Here is a 17,559-nt window from a genome sequence, read left to right on the forward strand (position 1 = left end):
GTGTCTCATACATCTCTACCTATAATCGTAACTGCTTAAAATGTTGCTAGTTTTACAGAAATGTTGCATTAAAATATTATTGCACACCAGAGATAACACAGAAAATATGACCTATAGGCTACCCTCTGTTTTTTCAGTGGTTTACTGCTTCAAAATGACCTCAATTTAAACAACAACATGGCTATTTCATATGTCAAAAAGCATTTTAGAATGATAGAAAAGATATCTTTGATATCTTTATATTGCCCATACATTAATTTTCAGATTCCTTAACCCTGAGGAAGTCTTAAAGAAAAGGGTGTCACTCTGTACTCGATAAGCTATTTACCAAATGACATGATTTGAAGGTTCTTTATTTTTTGACACTATTGACCTAGTGATTTTTGTTTCATTGGTTACACTGTGGTATATGGTGGTAACACTGATCTGTAGCTAACAGTGTAATATGAGTTATTGTAGAGTGACCAAAAATAAAATGTTACAGTACAGTGGTTTAAATCTGTACCAGTGAATTGAAATTCTTACGTAAATCCTGTCAATTCAAATTATGTTTACAACATAGCATCCATATTACATGTGTAAGAGTAATTTCATGTGGCCACAGTAACATCCAGTACTGACTGAGGCTCCACCTTACTCTGCCCAGTCTGGCCCTGCCCTACCAGACCACTTACTATTTTGAAACATGTATATTGTAAGTTGTGTTTTTAGGCAGGCTGATATTGGACCCCCAATTATAGGTTACTCTGTGGTCAGGGAACAGTCAGTCTTTATAGGCCCTTTGAGTGCAGCCTGTATCCTTTTGGCTTTGGGATCATATTTAACTTTGTATACTGGTAGGTTATCCTCTGTGTATGTATCCAAAGCAACAAAATGATGGAGGATGCAGGAGAGTGAAGTTATTGGAGCGTCTGGTGTGAATAACCTATGATGGTGTCTAAATTGAAAAAAAGAGAATTATCATGGAAATGTGTTTGCATGTGTGTGCTTGCCTGCAGTGAGCCCACCCCAGTCTATATATAGACTGGTTTGCTGCCTGTGGTGCAGATTTCATGCTAGCGAGGAATGGTAAAGGTTCACTGCCTGTATGACCCGTGGAATAATCTAAAGTTCAGTAGAAAGTCATTGGGTTTCCACATAAAGTCCTTGAAATGAATGTCATCCTTGCATCTAGCACATGGATACATGTATTCCACAGTGATATTCATATTGAGCGGTTAGCATGTGTGGCTGCTGTGACTTCCACATTTCGCTTAAGCACATTAGTCTAAAAGTTACTCATCTGGTCTTGGTTCTATTTATTTATAATTTGTCATTTGGAAGTAGTGCACTGTTTTTAAAATACAGTATTCTCAAAATATCCTGGCTGCTGGCGAAATGGTTTAAGACTTTACTCCGAGCCAGCTACTCTTTAGAAAATATTTTCAATTTATGTAGCAAGAGTTGATACAGTTGTTGAAGCCAGTATGACCAGATTAAATTCTGGTCATACACAGTCTGTATGGAGATGGGTAAAATGAAAGCTGTGACAGTGAATTTAACAGATTTTGCAAATGTACATGCTTCAGATTTCACATGTAGGATGTGGCTGAGTCAAACGCTAACCAGTATTTCCCATACATAGGGCAGTGCCGGTGCTGAATCTCTTGCACAGCTGCTATGAGAGCTTGAGTTTTGCAAACATAGGCTACTTAGGGCAAATGGCGCATTGGTTCACATGAGGTTGTTTGAAACCTACCTACATTATTACCAACCCACATGAATTTGTAGGCCCAATTTAAACCATTCCTCTACCCTAGAATCAGCAGAAGATTGATCATTTGTTCATTTGAAAGCCATTGTTCATACAAGACATGAAACTGAACCACAGCTGGGTTTACGCTGGCCGTGTTTCATTTGCTTTCACTTTGAACGTCAACTCCTGCTGACAAAAATGAAAGGTTTTTGCTTATTTAAAAACATCAAGCATCAGAATTATTATGATGATTATAGCCAAATATAGCGCACTGTGCTTTATGTGTTAAATTGATTCAATCTGGGATAATCTGACAGCAGAGACGTTGAAAACCGCAGTGCTGTACATGCTTGTTCCTTACACTGCAACTGTGGTGGGATGAGAATGAGTTCACATCAATCTCAATATTTCATATCAATTTCTCAAAGATGTAGCAAACATTGCTTGGTGGATACAGTGTTGAATATATTGAACAGATGTTTCAGGGGCTGTTGTCAGAATCTCTTCCTATATTCTTTGTTGCTCCCGTCTGATTCTTACCTTAGCTGCGTGGATGCCTCATTTTGATGGAACTGGTCCGCACGAACGGTGGGAAATCAGCTGGTGTGTGAGAACAGCTGAGGGAAAGTTACAATGTAGCTCGCCCGAAACATAAAGGGAGAGATTATCAGCGAACAAGAGATCTAACTATGCTCTCTAATCGTCTGGCTAGGTTCATATCGCTGATCAGGGTGATGTGAAACAACATAGTCATCATTTTCATTTAAATTTTCAGATGAGCTTGCTTAACTAGTTGCTTAAAAACCCTGAAAGATTAAATGCTCACTTGAGTGCGATCTCTGCCATGGAAAAAGTTTTTCTCTTAAGGGACTTGTTTGTTTTTTATATTCTATTTCAATGGTTCATTACTTATTTATTTTGAGTGTCGGTACAAGAATAAACTCTGACACTAAAATACATTTTTGTAGTCAGTTCTTTAAATTTAGGATCTTAGTCATGGCCTCAGTACACAGGTGTGTGTGTGTGTGTGTGTGTGTGTGTGTGTGTGTGTGTGTGTGTGTGTGTGTGTGTGTGTGTGTGTGTGTGTGTGTGTGTGTGTGTGTGTGTGTGTGTGTGTGTGCGCACACACAGAATCCAGTCACAGATAAACCTGAGAACCACTGTGAAACACATGCGCACAACTGCTGGAAGAAATTGTAGGGGAAACACTGCCGTAACTGTAGAGAACTGTGGTGGAGCACTTCATTTACTTGCCCTTTGGACACGTAAATTAAGTTCTCTCTGACTTATGGCCATTTTGGACGGAATGCGATAGCCGCCCGGAGATCATTCATTTTCAGTGAGAGGCCAGTGGGGAGGCACAAGCAGTCTGGCTGGTGGACCTTCAAGTGGGCTTGATCCCGTTTAACTGTCGTGTTCGTGCTCTTCACACACACACACACACCCGCCCACCTGCAGACTCAGAGTTGAATTGTCCTGAACTTTGGAGGGTGCAACGCAGAGTTTCACCAGACAGTTAACTAATCAGTGGATGCCATCATGCCTGAGCAATGAAACAACAGTTAGCTGACATGTCACTGAAACTTTGCTTAGCTCCCTCATCAGATGGAGATACTAACCATGCTCCTGTCTGGATGCCAGAACAGGGTGTAGAGTAAGAAAACACCCTCCAACAAACAAAAATAAAAATATATCTTGTATGATTATAAGTGATAGTGCTTACCCGAAGAACAATGCTCTGAATCAGTAGATGTGGTGTCCAGTGCACACGCATTAGCCCCTTACACACATGCAGCCTGTTCCGTAAATGTAACGGCACGCTGTCATGTGAGAAAAGGAGCCGGTGTCGAAATGCGGGTAAATCGTTTCTGCCAATTTCACTGCTCAAGATGTTGTAACATTACTGGTAAAGTTCTGTATCGACCGTATGTGTGAACGATGCCGTAACATTAACGGCACAAGCACGCACAATGTCAGGACACTTTGTTGTCAAACTGTAGGAGGGAAATACAAACCACTATACAACGGGCTGTAGCTGTACTTTTTGACTGAAATGTTGAATTGGGCAGAAATAAGAGATAAGAGAGATAAGGAAGAAGAAATAAGAGAGATCTTCGGAGTCCGGGCGTACCAAGAGATTAACTCGCCGTGTTTCAAACTGCAGTGACTCCGGCGATTAAACGTAATTTCCGGGAAATGGCAAGAGAGGAATTTAACGGTATTGCCAGCGTTGTGTGAATGGTAGCATTACGGTAAAAAAGTGGAACGGCACAACAGAAACTGCTACCTTTACCGGAAAAATGTAAACAGCAATTTTACTGGTTTCATGTGTGAAAGGGGCTATTGAGAATCAAGGTGTACCCACAATGACCTTCAGCTTCTTTCCTTGTGAAGTCCCTCTGTGGTGGTCCATGGCTACAACTCATACTAGCCACTTATACTACAACTGAAATGATTACTCAGAAACATAGAAATTCACAATGAGAAAATTCTGATGTTATAACAATGTAACTGTATAGCTATATACCTAGCTAGCTATAAAAATATGTGCTATAGCTTACAGCAGTGAATATTCAGACGTCCACCATGCACCAGTTACCGTGCATGAAGTGCCTGGAGCTCCCTTTCTTCACACAAGGAGCAGCGAGCCATGCAGATGGCACGCAAGTCAGCATGCGTCCGCATTCGGCTATTGCACTCCATCTGAAATGGCCGTTACACAGTATCCCTAGCGCACATCATGAGCTGCGACAGAATGAAGCAAGTTTCAGGGTGTGCTTAGATGTCTTCCTTTCTACTGTACATTGTAACACCGTTTTGGAAGAATGCTCAATTAAGTTTTATGTTTTATTATAGTTCGTTAAGGTAGCGGTTAGATTAACTGCTCATACCTGCTTGGCTCTACCTAAATGTTGTTGGCAAGTTGATATAGAACCGTGCCTCTCTACTCATTTGAGTCCAGGCACAATGACACTGACGCTTCTCACCCGTCTCCTGCCTGTCTGCTCAGGATCTTGACTCTCCTCTGGTACAGCTCCCTTGCTTAGCCTACACATGCTGAATAAATCCACAAATCTGCAGTGACAATACAGTGCAGCCTATATTGTAGCTCAAACCTACAAACATAGCAATTATTCAGTATTAATTTGGGTGTATTCTTGCTTTTTGTTTGCACATATTCAACTAGGTCCTGTCCCTTGTAATGGCACCCCTCAGGCTGACTTAGTATTTGGTACATGTTGACAGACTGCCCGCTCCTCCCACACGCAAACACATCATGATGCTTGTTATGCTTAACTACTTGTACTGCAGGTTGAAACCATAGATAGTGTTTTTTAAATTGACAGTCATAATATTAAATATGCATAAAATCCCCAGCCCAGCTTTGATGTAAAAGCCTTGACCTTAAATTGCTCTCTGATTATAGGCTGTTTGTGTTTCCTATTTGCCCTTGATCTTTATGAGACTCCTTATCTGCCATGACAACCACAGTCACCAGCTAGACATTTTAAAAACCATCTTTGAAGATTATGAGCAGTGATGGTGTTAAATATTATTTTTTGGTGAATCTTAACCAAGGCCAAAACATCATGCAAAGAAAGTGTAGCTGCATTAGGCTTTATCTAAAATGTTCAGATGGATACAGAAGCAATGTTGAAAGTTTGAGTCACTGCAGTTTTTATCCGCAGATAATGGATAGTTTGAAAGTGACTGGATTGGCAGAGCTGCATATACTTTGGGAAATATATGTGCGCCTAATTCTTAACTGTTATCTCATAATTCTTAACTGCACTTGATGACTAGGCAAAAGTATGGCAAAAACGGAATATGTAGGAGGCTAATAGTGGAGTGTAACACAGGCAAGCAGCCTCACCACTCAAAGCAAAAGCTGTATGCGATTTACAGTCCATCAGCATACTCACTGACACTCTGAATTGAATTTGACACACTGAAATTGCTTGTAGGCCTATGCGGTTGATGACTGTTGTTCTGACACTTTGGGTTTATCATCCCAAAAAAAAACCTACCTGGATTTTCTGTTGTATATTTACAGGATCCCACAAAGACAGCCTTGCTCCCCAAACACATTGCCATAATATTTAAAGATATTATGTTTATCATTTAAGTTTGGAAACTACTCAAAAGAATCAGTGTTCTACTATACTTCTATATAGTTCCCCTAAAACCTCCCTATTCCGTGTTACTCCATTTCTGAATCCAGATTCCATGTGTGATTCCCAGCAATTGTAATAACTAGCTGTTACGTTAGTGAACTTTGCATTGTAACTATTAATCAAATTAGATAAGCCTGAGCATTAATTAGGAGGGTGCCAGTTTTAGTTAGAATGGGCAAAAGCAAATGACAATTGGCAGACACATAGGGCACAGATGTCTGAATTAGTGCAAGAGAAGATTACTCCCTTTGTTACTGGAACTTTATGAATGGATGAACAAGGAAATAAAATACATGTATGGATTATCTAAATTAAATAGACTATGGCCGGTTGCCCGACTTGTGCCTTTTGCTGGTTGGGGAGGACTGTGTTCATTAAGATGATCAACATATTCACATTTTCACATGGCAATCTATCCACCAGCTGTCTTATTACATAGTAGATGTATCAAAGTCTGTTGTTTGTTGGAATAGAGACAGTATGGGAAAAGGAGAATTATAAGAGTGCCTATTTACTGGTGATGGCTGCCATGCTTCTGTGACGGACATGCTTCTCTCTTCGGTAGTGCTTCTCGCTGTGGTGGGGGAGGGGAAACATGGCGTAGCACCCGCTTCTCTCAAATGTTGTTTTTTTTTTTTTTCAGTTGACTTGAGAGAAAATCTGTTGTTGCTCTTAAAAGACTAACCAAATGTAAGCATGTAACCCTAACCCTAGAGTAAAAATAACCCAGTGGAGAATCAGTAGGCTTGCCTCTTAACCTTGGGTAGCCTTGAGTATTTGCAAAATGTTTTTCTGCTTCTCAAATTGGAGTTCATGCAGCGGTTGACATTCAGGTCAGTTTCCCATTGACCACCTGGGCCAGTAGTTTTTCAAAGTTACTGGCCCGAACACTGAAACTACGGACCCATTAGTGTATCAGTTTGTTTTGATGCTGCCTGTTTGAGATAATGTTTTTTGCTTTGGAGAAGTCTAACTTGCAATTCAGACCTGCTAAAAACAGAGCAAAATAATAAAAAATCAACACTATGCCAGTGTTAACATCAGTCCAAACCCATCAGAGAAATTAAACACTTTTGATCATTTTGAGCACCGCCCCAGAGCCATATCAGCTCTGAGTGGACAAACAACTCTCAAAGTCTTGTCAATTCAAAATAATTGTCAGTAAAAAATCAACTCAAATCAAAATTTGCTGTGAACCTTTTAAATCTCAGATTTAAAAAGTGTGAAGTTACTGTTTACAAATACCATTATAAGTAAGTATTATAAGTATTATATATAAGTGTTTGGAGCAAATTTTAGAATTTTAAGTTTCACTTTAGTTCTCACAGCGGGAGGCTCTGTCAGATTGGGCGCAGTGCTTCTGGCCTACTGCTCTGTGCATCACAAAATGTTGCACACCCACCTCGATGTTCAATACACGAGAGAAAATTCATTTTCCATTACTTTCCATTGTTGAGTCGATATCAGGTTTTTGTCAGACTCTCCACACAGGACAGAGCTTCTTTTTTTTTTAGGTCAGACTGCGCCTATGTCCATCTAGCAGGTGATGTCTGTCCCACACAAGCAGATGAGGGGAAAAAGGCATGTGCATGCAGTGTGTTTACAAGCAACAGCTGAATGAGCGCCCCAGCCTCGCGAGATTAGTCTCTAATAAATCTATATATATACGGTACATATATATAGCCTAATGCTTCCATGGGTCTGACAGAGAACATAACATGATGCGCACCTCTTGGGCACAACATTAGAGATCGGTCAATTTCTATACTTTGACCAACTTTTTATTTTGTGGCAACCATGCCGATATTATGGCGGTGTGGCACAGATGAGCCTATGTATGGAAACACTGATGTTAACTTTGTCTGGCTTAAGTTGCTTGGAAATTGGGTCAGTATATTTCTCTCTGTACTGAGGCATCACCTGATGCACAAGTATTTTTGTGCGACTCTGGACATCAGTGGAAAATGCTCTGCATTTGATCACTGTTTTTCCATCCTTTTAATAAAATGTTTTTCATGTAAAGCTTGTATACAAATTGATTCAAATTAACTGACTTTCTGATGTCATCTGACTCGAACCTGAAAAACTAGCAAACAGCTGCAGTAGCAATCTTTTTAATTTCCCTTATCTTCCCTCAGTGACTTTTTCAAAGTTAGTTGACACTTGCCTGAGGGGATAACAGTCTCATAAATGCTCCAGCCGTAACTATGAATGGCGCTGTTATACACAAAAAAATTTATAAATTGCAAGAACAATATTGTATTTTAATAGAAAACAATGTAAAACATATCACTGTATTGAATATGATACCTTGAACATTTTCAAATACCCCTATATACGTTTTTTTTTTCTTCCTTTGAACACAACCAGCAGATGGCATAAGTTGACACTTTCCCTCCATGAGAGTCGGGCTCTGTTACAGCGCACTTCTAACCTGGGGGAACACGTCCTTGGTTTTGGTTTTGACATACCATGGGCAATCCCTTGTCCTCCATACTTCAGCGCTACTGTTGCTGGTAGGGCTGGATATCATAATACCATATCATAATACATGGGTAGCAATTCAATGTGATTTTAGTACACTGCGATGCTAAAAACTAAAATTCACCAAACTGAAATGCAGGTTATCATAGCACTGAGTTGATGCTTACCTGGCACAGACACTTGGTGTAGCAGCTGAGTATCTAAACAGAGCCTCTTTACAGCAGGCCTGCTTTTTAAGGTTTTTTTCTTCAGGAGTAGAGGCTGTTCAACATGTTGTGGCTTTATTACATTCCTGTGCTCAGCGGTTGAGAAAACTCTCAGTATAGGTGTCTGTCATCGCTTTGCTTGGTAGGGCAAATAGAGATTTCCCCCCCCGATACTACTCATATCACTTCAGAGGGTTTCAGAGAGTGGCACTGGTTTTGTCTCCATGTATCTTGTCACCTTTTCTTGTGCCTTTCCATTTGTGTGTGTGTGTGTGTATGGTGTGTGTGTTTTGGATGCTGCTACTGGAGTATATGTCCTGAGAAGATCAGCCAAAGCATAGGAGTCCCTTGATCTTTTTGACAGGGGGCAGAGATATCCTTCTCTTGCTCATGAATAGCGTTGGTGTTGCTCTCCTCCTGCTGCTCTGGCACTTCCCCAACAACCTCATTGTCCGTCTCAGGCTGTTCCTACTAAAACAACAAATATGTCCCATTAGTCCAGCATAACCTGAATCAATTATGAAACTGTTAAATGCCTATCTCTGGTCACCTTATCAATGAAAAAGCAAAAAAAAACAACACAATACATTTTTCCTAGTTATTGCACACTGATGTTATTTTTCTTCTCTAGCTTTCATGAGATTTTAGTTTTTTGCTGACTGGACTTTGAAGCAGGGGTCAAGAATTGACATCATGAAGGGTTTATCTGTGGCAGGCTACGAGACCCAATGCGTCAATATGTATCGGGTCTAGTAGCCTGCTAGATTTTAACTGTCCATTATGAATATCTTATGATAAACACTGAAAGGTGATAAAACATATCTCGCTGGGAACCCTCGGGAGGAGTAGCCTATATCTCTCCAACATTGTGAGGTTTTTATGATTTAAATATTTGGTTTTAGATCGCCAGGAAAAGGTGAAAGGGGGAAAAAATGCAAGAAAAAGCTAAAAGTTAAAACGGCACTTCTTACTGGCCACACGTTCACTGTAGGGCCGTCACTCCTCCCCCTCTCTGCTCACAGTGTCTTGAGTCACAAGTCTACAAATTACTTATTCCACCATATTTTCATGAAGATTTGTAGCAGCGAGAGCACACAGATTCCACATTTGTGATGCACAAGACCGCATTTGAGAGGTTGTAATGGCAATGTAATGGCCATCTATACAAGTTCTTATTTTCATACCCTAAAAAGGATGAGATTAATGAAGTTCTTATCAATGCACATGTAACATGACAAAACAGTAAAGCTACCCGTGCTCATTAAGCTTTTAAGACCCTTCCACTGCCATTCCAGGAAATATCATGTTGACTTTAGCTTCCTGAACTGTCACTGGTGGAAAGATATGTTTCTAAGCTTTCCAGTGATATATGATTAGGGGACTGGATAGACTTCCACCCTACTTCCTTCTTCGCTTCTTCCTCATTATTCCTACTTCTTCTTCTTCATCTTCTTCTTCTTCTTTCCTTCCTTTTCCTGTCTTCTTCCCCCTCCTCCTGCGCAAAACTTGTTAACTAAATCAACGAAAATAAATGACTTTGCTGGCTTGTCCGAGCTCATGCAAAATGTCTTATCACAACATAAGAATGGGAAGCATTACATTCCTATCATCTGTCATTTCCATTGTAGCTAAAAAGTCTGATTTGCAGTGCTCCCTGTGGGCAAGAAACCTGTCAGAAAGAAACTTTGAAATGGATGGAGCTACCAGACAAAAATGGCGTGTAGTGTAAATGTGACCACTGTGAAATTTTGCTTGATTTCGCTCAACAAAAGTAGCCGTGCTCAAAACTAATTACATCTTGTGTCTTGCTTTTTCATGTGTCCATCCACCAAGATATCTTTGCAATCGTTCAAGAGAGAGCCCTAAAATTAATAACACAATGTTCTTCCATACCCACGCACTGGCTGTGAAAGCCAGTGATGATTCTTCACATATTTAATTGGCACTATAAATGTGTCAGTCAACAACTAATGCAATTAGGAAGCTAAGGTAGATGTAAATATCATACTTAGGCTTTTGATAGATGCCTACTTCAACTTAAAATGTATTATGTTAGTTTGTATTGTCATATACTACATACTTCAGTGTTTTTTTTAATCAATAACTTCCTAATTGATGTTTATTAGTAATTAATAAGGAATTAGCTCATAAAATGGACCTAAAATAGAACTTTTATTAGCATCAATATTGGGCTTTTGAGAGGGTAGTACTATATAACAGTATTCTCTCTTTTGAGGTTTAATAAATTATTTTTGCCTAAGTCAATGTAGAACTGCGGGAATTCATGCTTTAACCATAAATGTCTTTAAACTCTTCACTGGGTATGGATGCAACTGGAGACTCAATCTCTGTTTTCTGCTGTCTTTGGGAAGAGCAGAACTTTTATGTGGGATGCTGTAGCTGTTGTCTTCTTTGTTTCGTTCCGGCAGCCACCAACACTCCTTTGTGGTTTGGACAACCCACTCTCTCCTCGCTGCCTCTCCGACTTACCACCTGACGGGGTAAATGTACCAGTACACTGCCTGTGCTGTGTGTCAATGTGATTGTGACCACTTCTGTAGCCATGAAAATTTCTCAGCATCTAGTGATGGTGGTGTTCACAAATTCCTACTAGAAGCTGATCATCTCCCTGTAAAATGTACCTTATAACTGACCCCATCCTCTCATCTCCATTTAAAAAGATGGTGCTATGTAAGTCTCAATTATCTAGATCTGTATGTGATAGACTTTAAGCATGTGTGGCCTAGTTTGTAGATTTGTATCTAGTTTTCTTTACCTCTTGTGGTGGCAGACGCGTCCCTCCAGCCCCTAAAGTCTATACCTGTGTCATGTTTGGTGTCTTTGTTTTTGATGTATCACCATTGATCATCTTTCCTTTTCCTTGGAGGTTGTATGGCATGTGATGGGAATGATAATTAGATATTGGACCTGACCTTCTCTTCATGCTTATCACTCATATGCCCCAAATGTATTTTGGCCTGACTGAGTTTGATTTTTATTCAATGAAAATTATTTCATAAGAAGAAAAGAGAAAAGTTTTCATCCGACATAAAGCAGGTTTAAAGGACAAATCCTGTGTGATTTGGGTTTTTTGCTGTTCTTCCACCCCTTTAATGTTAATTCGGAATGTTTTTGCATGCATGCACCACGATTAAAGATATTTTACATTTTTGTTAAAGTTCAGTAATCCATCACTGTGAATGAGAAGCCAACAGTCACGTTTTGCAAAGTTGCATCAGAACGCTAATATCAGGCTGTAAACTTTTATATTTTAAAAGAAGTTCTGTTCACCATTTCATATTAATGCGCACCTTCGGGAACCGAGCCGAGACAAGACAGGAGGGGTCGTCTTACTGCCGCTTTCTGCTTGTAAACAAAGCAAGATAATGCTAGTTTCCAGTTCACTGTCCGATTTCCGCCTTTTCCTCTCTAAAATTACACTCTCAACCTCTCTGTGGTTGTTTGGATCCGCCTTCTGTCAATCATAACCCACTCAAGCAAACATACAAACCAAAGCAAGATGCTTCCTCCAGCTATATATAAAGATATATATATAAAAAGGAAATTAAAGCTTGGTTTTACACAATTACGACTTTAATTTGCTGCCCTCTTCTTTACTTGGCGTAACTTGTAATATTTAGACAGTGTTTGTTTCAAAATATTTACTCTGAAAAACAACTGACTTTTGGAGGCAAAATGCTGTCCTAATGACCTATTTATTAATTTTCATGCACTTATTCTCTAACCCTAATTTGATATCAGAGCTTCTTGTTCCATTTTAAAAACAGTTAAAGGCAGTGGTTGCTGAACATAGAAGTATGTTGAATAAATGTGGGTATTTTTGTGTCTCCATCATCAAACTGAGGGAGCAAGAGAGAGACAAAAAAAATCATTTTAAAGGTAAAGCAAAATGAAAAATCATAGACTACAAGTGCAAAAATGTAGGCCATTTATGTCTTGCTTACAAATTAAATGGCCTACAATTTGCCAAAATGTGCACAAACTCATCTCAAACACATAATTTGTTTGAGAAAAACTGGATGACTTTGACAGTAGCTTGCCAAACATTGTAATAGCAACTAGAAGATATGTTCTATTCAAGATAGCTCACATTTGGCCTACTTTCTTCGATGGATTCTCACCCAGATAGAATTACTCAAACCACGAGGGGACACTTATTTACAAAGTGAAGAACTATTCTGCTAACCACAAAAAAATTTCCACTGCTCAACTAAACAAGGACTTACCACAGCTTCATTACAAACATAGCCTACCCAAAACCATTAGTCTTGTACAACTGACAAGTGCTACTTCATCAAAGGCCTATTATAAGGCTCAAATGTACTGCTATTGGAGAGCCAGAATTTTTCATATCACAATATTTCATTAAAACCGGGCCAGTCTGCTTTTGAAAATGAATGCCTAAAAAGCTTCAGATGCCACATTTGTTGGCTCCTCTGTCATCTCCATATCTTGCGTGGAAAATGGCCTCAGTATTTTAAGCTCACATTGCATTCAATAATGTTTCTGTTCTTTGTAGGCTAGTGTATCTCATAGCATTTCTGTTTCTCCGCATCACGTGTTATTACAAACAAAACAGGTTAAGGCACTTTATCACACAGAATTGTTTCATAGGCTATTTGTTTTGACAATTGGACTATAACGCCAAGGCAATGGATTTTATAGAGGCAGCGATCACACTTTTGAAAGGACGCACACAGGGGCTAGACAACCCAGTCAAAGCAATGCAATACACATTATTTGTTTGCGGTATAACCTTTTGACACAGTTCTGCTGTTTGATAACGAACAGACAATGAATGGTTGTCTGATTTTGTGGACGCACAGAATGTTTTGATTTTTAAGCCCAAATGAGCTTCACTCTCTATTAATGTCAGTTCTGAAGCAGAAAATGTGCCCATATGAAGAAGATTCCCCTTGGTGCTCTGAGTCACTTTTGCCATTTTTCCACAGTCATTCTCTGTGGACCAGCTCCAGCCTTGATGCCAAATTACATCACAAGTTTGGGTCTTAATTCTCTCGTGTTTTGGCTTTTGGAGAGAGTATTTTATCTTCACAAATATTGATTGGACTGTCCTAGACCACAGGAATAACATAGGAATTAGGACAAATACCTGAGAAACACTAGAAATTGCCAATTCTCAAGGGACTGGAATTTTGTCTCACTGGAAGGGTGTTAAAGACTTTCTCCAAAACAGTGTTTTCTGTGATAGTGTAGAATCCCTGTCCTACAAATCAAGTTGCATGTAAGAGAAAATATTTCATTTAATTCACACCGAGGAACCCTCGGCATTAGCATCTCAGTTTTTCTCCCAAGTCGTTTTTTCTTTTTCCAAATGCTGAAAAACTGATTTATGATGAAAAAGCTGTCTCCACATAGATTGCAATTCATATTGCAGTTACAATATCCATAAATCATAATGATCTTTTTTTCAATGTTGTGCAGCCCATATAAGAATTCTTAAATTTAGTGATGTTCCCCTTTAAACTCCCAGAGATGATACACCACTAAGCTGTGTGGATTATTAAAAGAGACAGCTTCCGCACTCATCATTGTACCCTGCATCAGTCCGCACATTGAGAGTCACTACATGTTAGAAGAGAGCAGCATTGCCTTTTTATGTGCAAGGCTCCACAGATCAACTATTTGCAATTCTTCAGCTCAGGACTGAACAAGTCCCATGGGTAAAACTGAAATTTGCTTTTAGTTTTAATGCGCCACAAAAATATAAAGTATTGCAGTAAAGCATCAAGTTGGGTTCACTCATTTCACTGTCCCACTTGAAGGCTATTATTTGTGCAAATACACTGGGTGAATGTTGTATTTTTCTGTGGGTTTTTTCATGTCCCGTGTTTCCTGTGTTTTGCTTTGATGCTCATTTGTCTTGATTCATTTTGTAATCTTATTTTTATTGTTACAATCTTAAAAAATATTATTTGGTTGTATACCTAGCACATATGAAAGCTAGTGTGTCCCTCTATATAAATAAGGAATTTAGTTGGATCAGATTGGCTCAGAATAAAATTACTATGTATCATCTATGGCATTTCACAACACATTTTTTCACTGTGGAAATAAATTAGTCTTAATGGGTTTGTGCGCTTATACTGTATGGGACCAGGCGTTTGTATGCATGCGCATTCATATTAGCATAACACAACACTGCTAATGTGAAGCATTGTTTGGTTTTACCCAATTAAGTTGTTAATAAGTGTAAGCATGATCTACAATCCAGATATTTGAGTTCCAAATTATCATATATTATTATATGAGAATGATAAGATACATTACAAGGTCACATTCATTACTTCTGTTATGGAGAAAAATGTCATGCAGCTAATATTTTCTCACTTGTGCTCAGTTCCCACTTCCAGGACCTTATTCAATACAAATTTTGTAGACTATTGCTGAGTTGTTTTGTGTATTTCTTCAAGAACACTTTTATTTTCAGGGTAGAAATTGCAAGGGGAGGGAGGTTTACACTGCCACACGCAATCACACCTGGGAGCCACCAGACACTGAGCAGCTTCAGTGAACGTTGCTTGCCCAAGGGCACCTTGGCGGTAGTTGAGGGAGGGGGTAGCATGTCTCGCTCATTTCCCCTGCCATAATTTTCCCAGCTGATCCAGGCATTCAAACCTGCAACCTTTCGGTCACAACTCTTCTCTACCGCCACCCCACATATCCTCAAGTAGTGTCATTTTGAAAACTCTTTTGCCCTACTTTCCAAAAGCCTAAAATTAGGTGGAAACACGTGTTTGCGCTGCCATTTTGAGGTAAAAACCTTCTTTCCTTTTTCCTAATAGATCCCTCGTGGAGGACGACGACGCTCACATGAAAGTTGCTCTGGGGTATGGTGATATGGGCATCTCTGCTCACCTTCAGGCATCAAAGACGGGAAACACTCGCTTCTTCACAAGCAACACACACAGCTCAGTGGTTCTTCAGGTGAGAGTTCAGACACACTGCCACGTCTAATGAATAAGTGAATGTATAGACAAATAAACCTCATAATAACCTTTCCTTCATGTTCCTCCAGAGATCCTGTGAGTGATGTAGTCATGAAGTGATGCAGTATATAGCTGCATCCACAAAATGTTGCTGTGTGGGAGTAAAATGAGACCGTGATCCAGATTCTATCATTGCATCATTTTTAAAATTAAATGAGTATTTATCCAAGTTAAGCTATGCTTAACACAGGACTAGAAACTGTGTGAAGACTGCAAATTGGAAAATATATCTTTATTGAATTTCTTTGTAGTTTCACCAATTCCTAATTGCAAAAGCAAACACATGTTGATGAGATTTATGTCATGAAATATAGAGTATTGTCTAATAGTGTTGGGTGATCTGACAAATACGTCGGAGATCTGGATTTTTTTCTCTGATTGCCTTGCCAATTTAAAGACCTATATAACCTTAACACACACCGGCCCATTTATGGGAATACGAGCCAGAATGGGTGTTATTAACGTTGATTACATTTTTTTAGGGTGAAATTTTCAATCACTCTGGCCATGCATTAGGCTGTTTGAAAGTGTGAAATCTACATGTATACACCGTTTTATGATCCCAATGTTATACCAACAAAACCCCCTCTTTGTAGCAGGAGTGTGCACAAAACGGACTCACTCAAAATGGTGATTCCTTACCTTAAATGACTTCTAAAAGTCCACAAATAATACAACTCATCAATCATCAGTAATACAAATCGGTATCCTGATCACAGCACCAGGTCCATCTAACACAACTAGTAATAATGTTTAGTCACAAAAGTGTGCTAACTTGGAAAAACATCAATAGAACATCTGTTGTTTACTTTGCAATTCTTCGGAGCAAATATCGTTGATGATCTTTTCTCTGTTGGATACACGTTGTGAGTTTAGTGTTTACATACCAAAGCAAATTCATCAAATAGCTCGGGTTGGGCCTTTAGGGTTTCCCTTTGTATCTGGGGCAAAACCATAAAACTGCCTGATGGGCGAAGTTGTCCTCTTTTTCGACACAAGCGCTTCCAGTTTATTCTCAAAATGGCGTCTTTCGTTGCACAGGTCAAAACATTTTCCCTCTTGGGACACGCCCCCCAGTACCCCCCACCCCACGCCCAGTCCCCAGTCCCCAGTGTTACGGGACAGCTTAAAATAAGAACTTCAAGTGGTCTGTTAGTTACAAAGGTTCTTGAAGTGACCTACTTTTGACTTTTTCATCCTTCATAAAGAATGCGTTAAGAACGGGAGCAGTTGGGAGCAGTATGGCTGAAGCACATAGCAGCATATTGACAGAACACAAGCTAGTCTCTTTACTGAAGTGTAGCTACACTTTGAGCTCTTCTTTCTAACGTTTGCCATGCTCGCTTCGCTGCTCTGTGCTTCAGCTACAAGATAACAGCTCCTATGTTGCAGAGAACTGAACACACTCTGGTCCCCCCCAAGATCACAGTGCCTCTCAGTCACTCACACACACACGCTGCCAAAGAGGAATGGAAAGTGAAACAATTTGATAGATGAAAAATTCAGCATTTTGTAATTTTTTTTTTTTTTTTTAAAGGACACAAACAGAAAAACTGGGAATCAATAGCAGGAATCGATAAGGCAAATGTGATTCGATTCAGTCTTTTCTGGGAACATTGGAACTGGTTCCTCAATGGAACCATGTCTCCGTTCCTAACCCCAATCACTTGCTCTGTCAACCCAGGATTTTATAATCCAGCTAAACGCATGTTCACATAAAAGGGGCGGGGCTTGTAACCGTGACACAGAATAAACACATACAGTAGAAAGCAATACAGAATAAATTAGTTTTCACCGTAATAGTATTTTTCTACAGCCATTATACTATGCTATCAAAATTAATTTGAGAATGATTGAGGTAAATATTCTACACATAGGAACTTCAAGGTTAATATGATAGAAACAACATTTTGTTAAACAGAAACTCA

At 39.4% G+C, this 17,559-nt stretch overlaps 1 protein-coding gene across 2 annotated transcripts in view; it reads left to right on the forward strand.

The window, feature by feature from the left end:
- The window catches only part of klhl13 (kelch-like family member 13), a 45,485-nt gene that overhangs the window by 10,275 nt on the left and 17,651 nt on the right, over nt 1–17,559 (forward strand). For both annotated transcript variants that reach the window (XM_071898151.2, XM_071898149.2), the window contains one exon: nt 15,428–15,569. In XM_071898151.2, coding sequence (XP_071754252.1) covers nt 15,428–15,569 — 142 coding nt within the window. The remainder of the gene's footprint in view (nt 1–15,427; nt 15,570–17,559) is intronic.

The sequence above is a fragment of the Centroberyx gerrardi genome, chromosome 11 (genome assembly GCF_048128805.1).
Source record: "Centroberyx gerrardi isolate f3 chromosome 11, fCenGer3.hap1.cur.20231027, whole genome shotgun sequence".
In the NCBI taxonomy this organism is placed as follows: Eukaryota; Metazoa; Chordata; class Actinopteri; order Beryciformes; family Berycidae; genus Centroberyx; species Centroberyx gerrardi.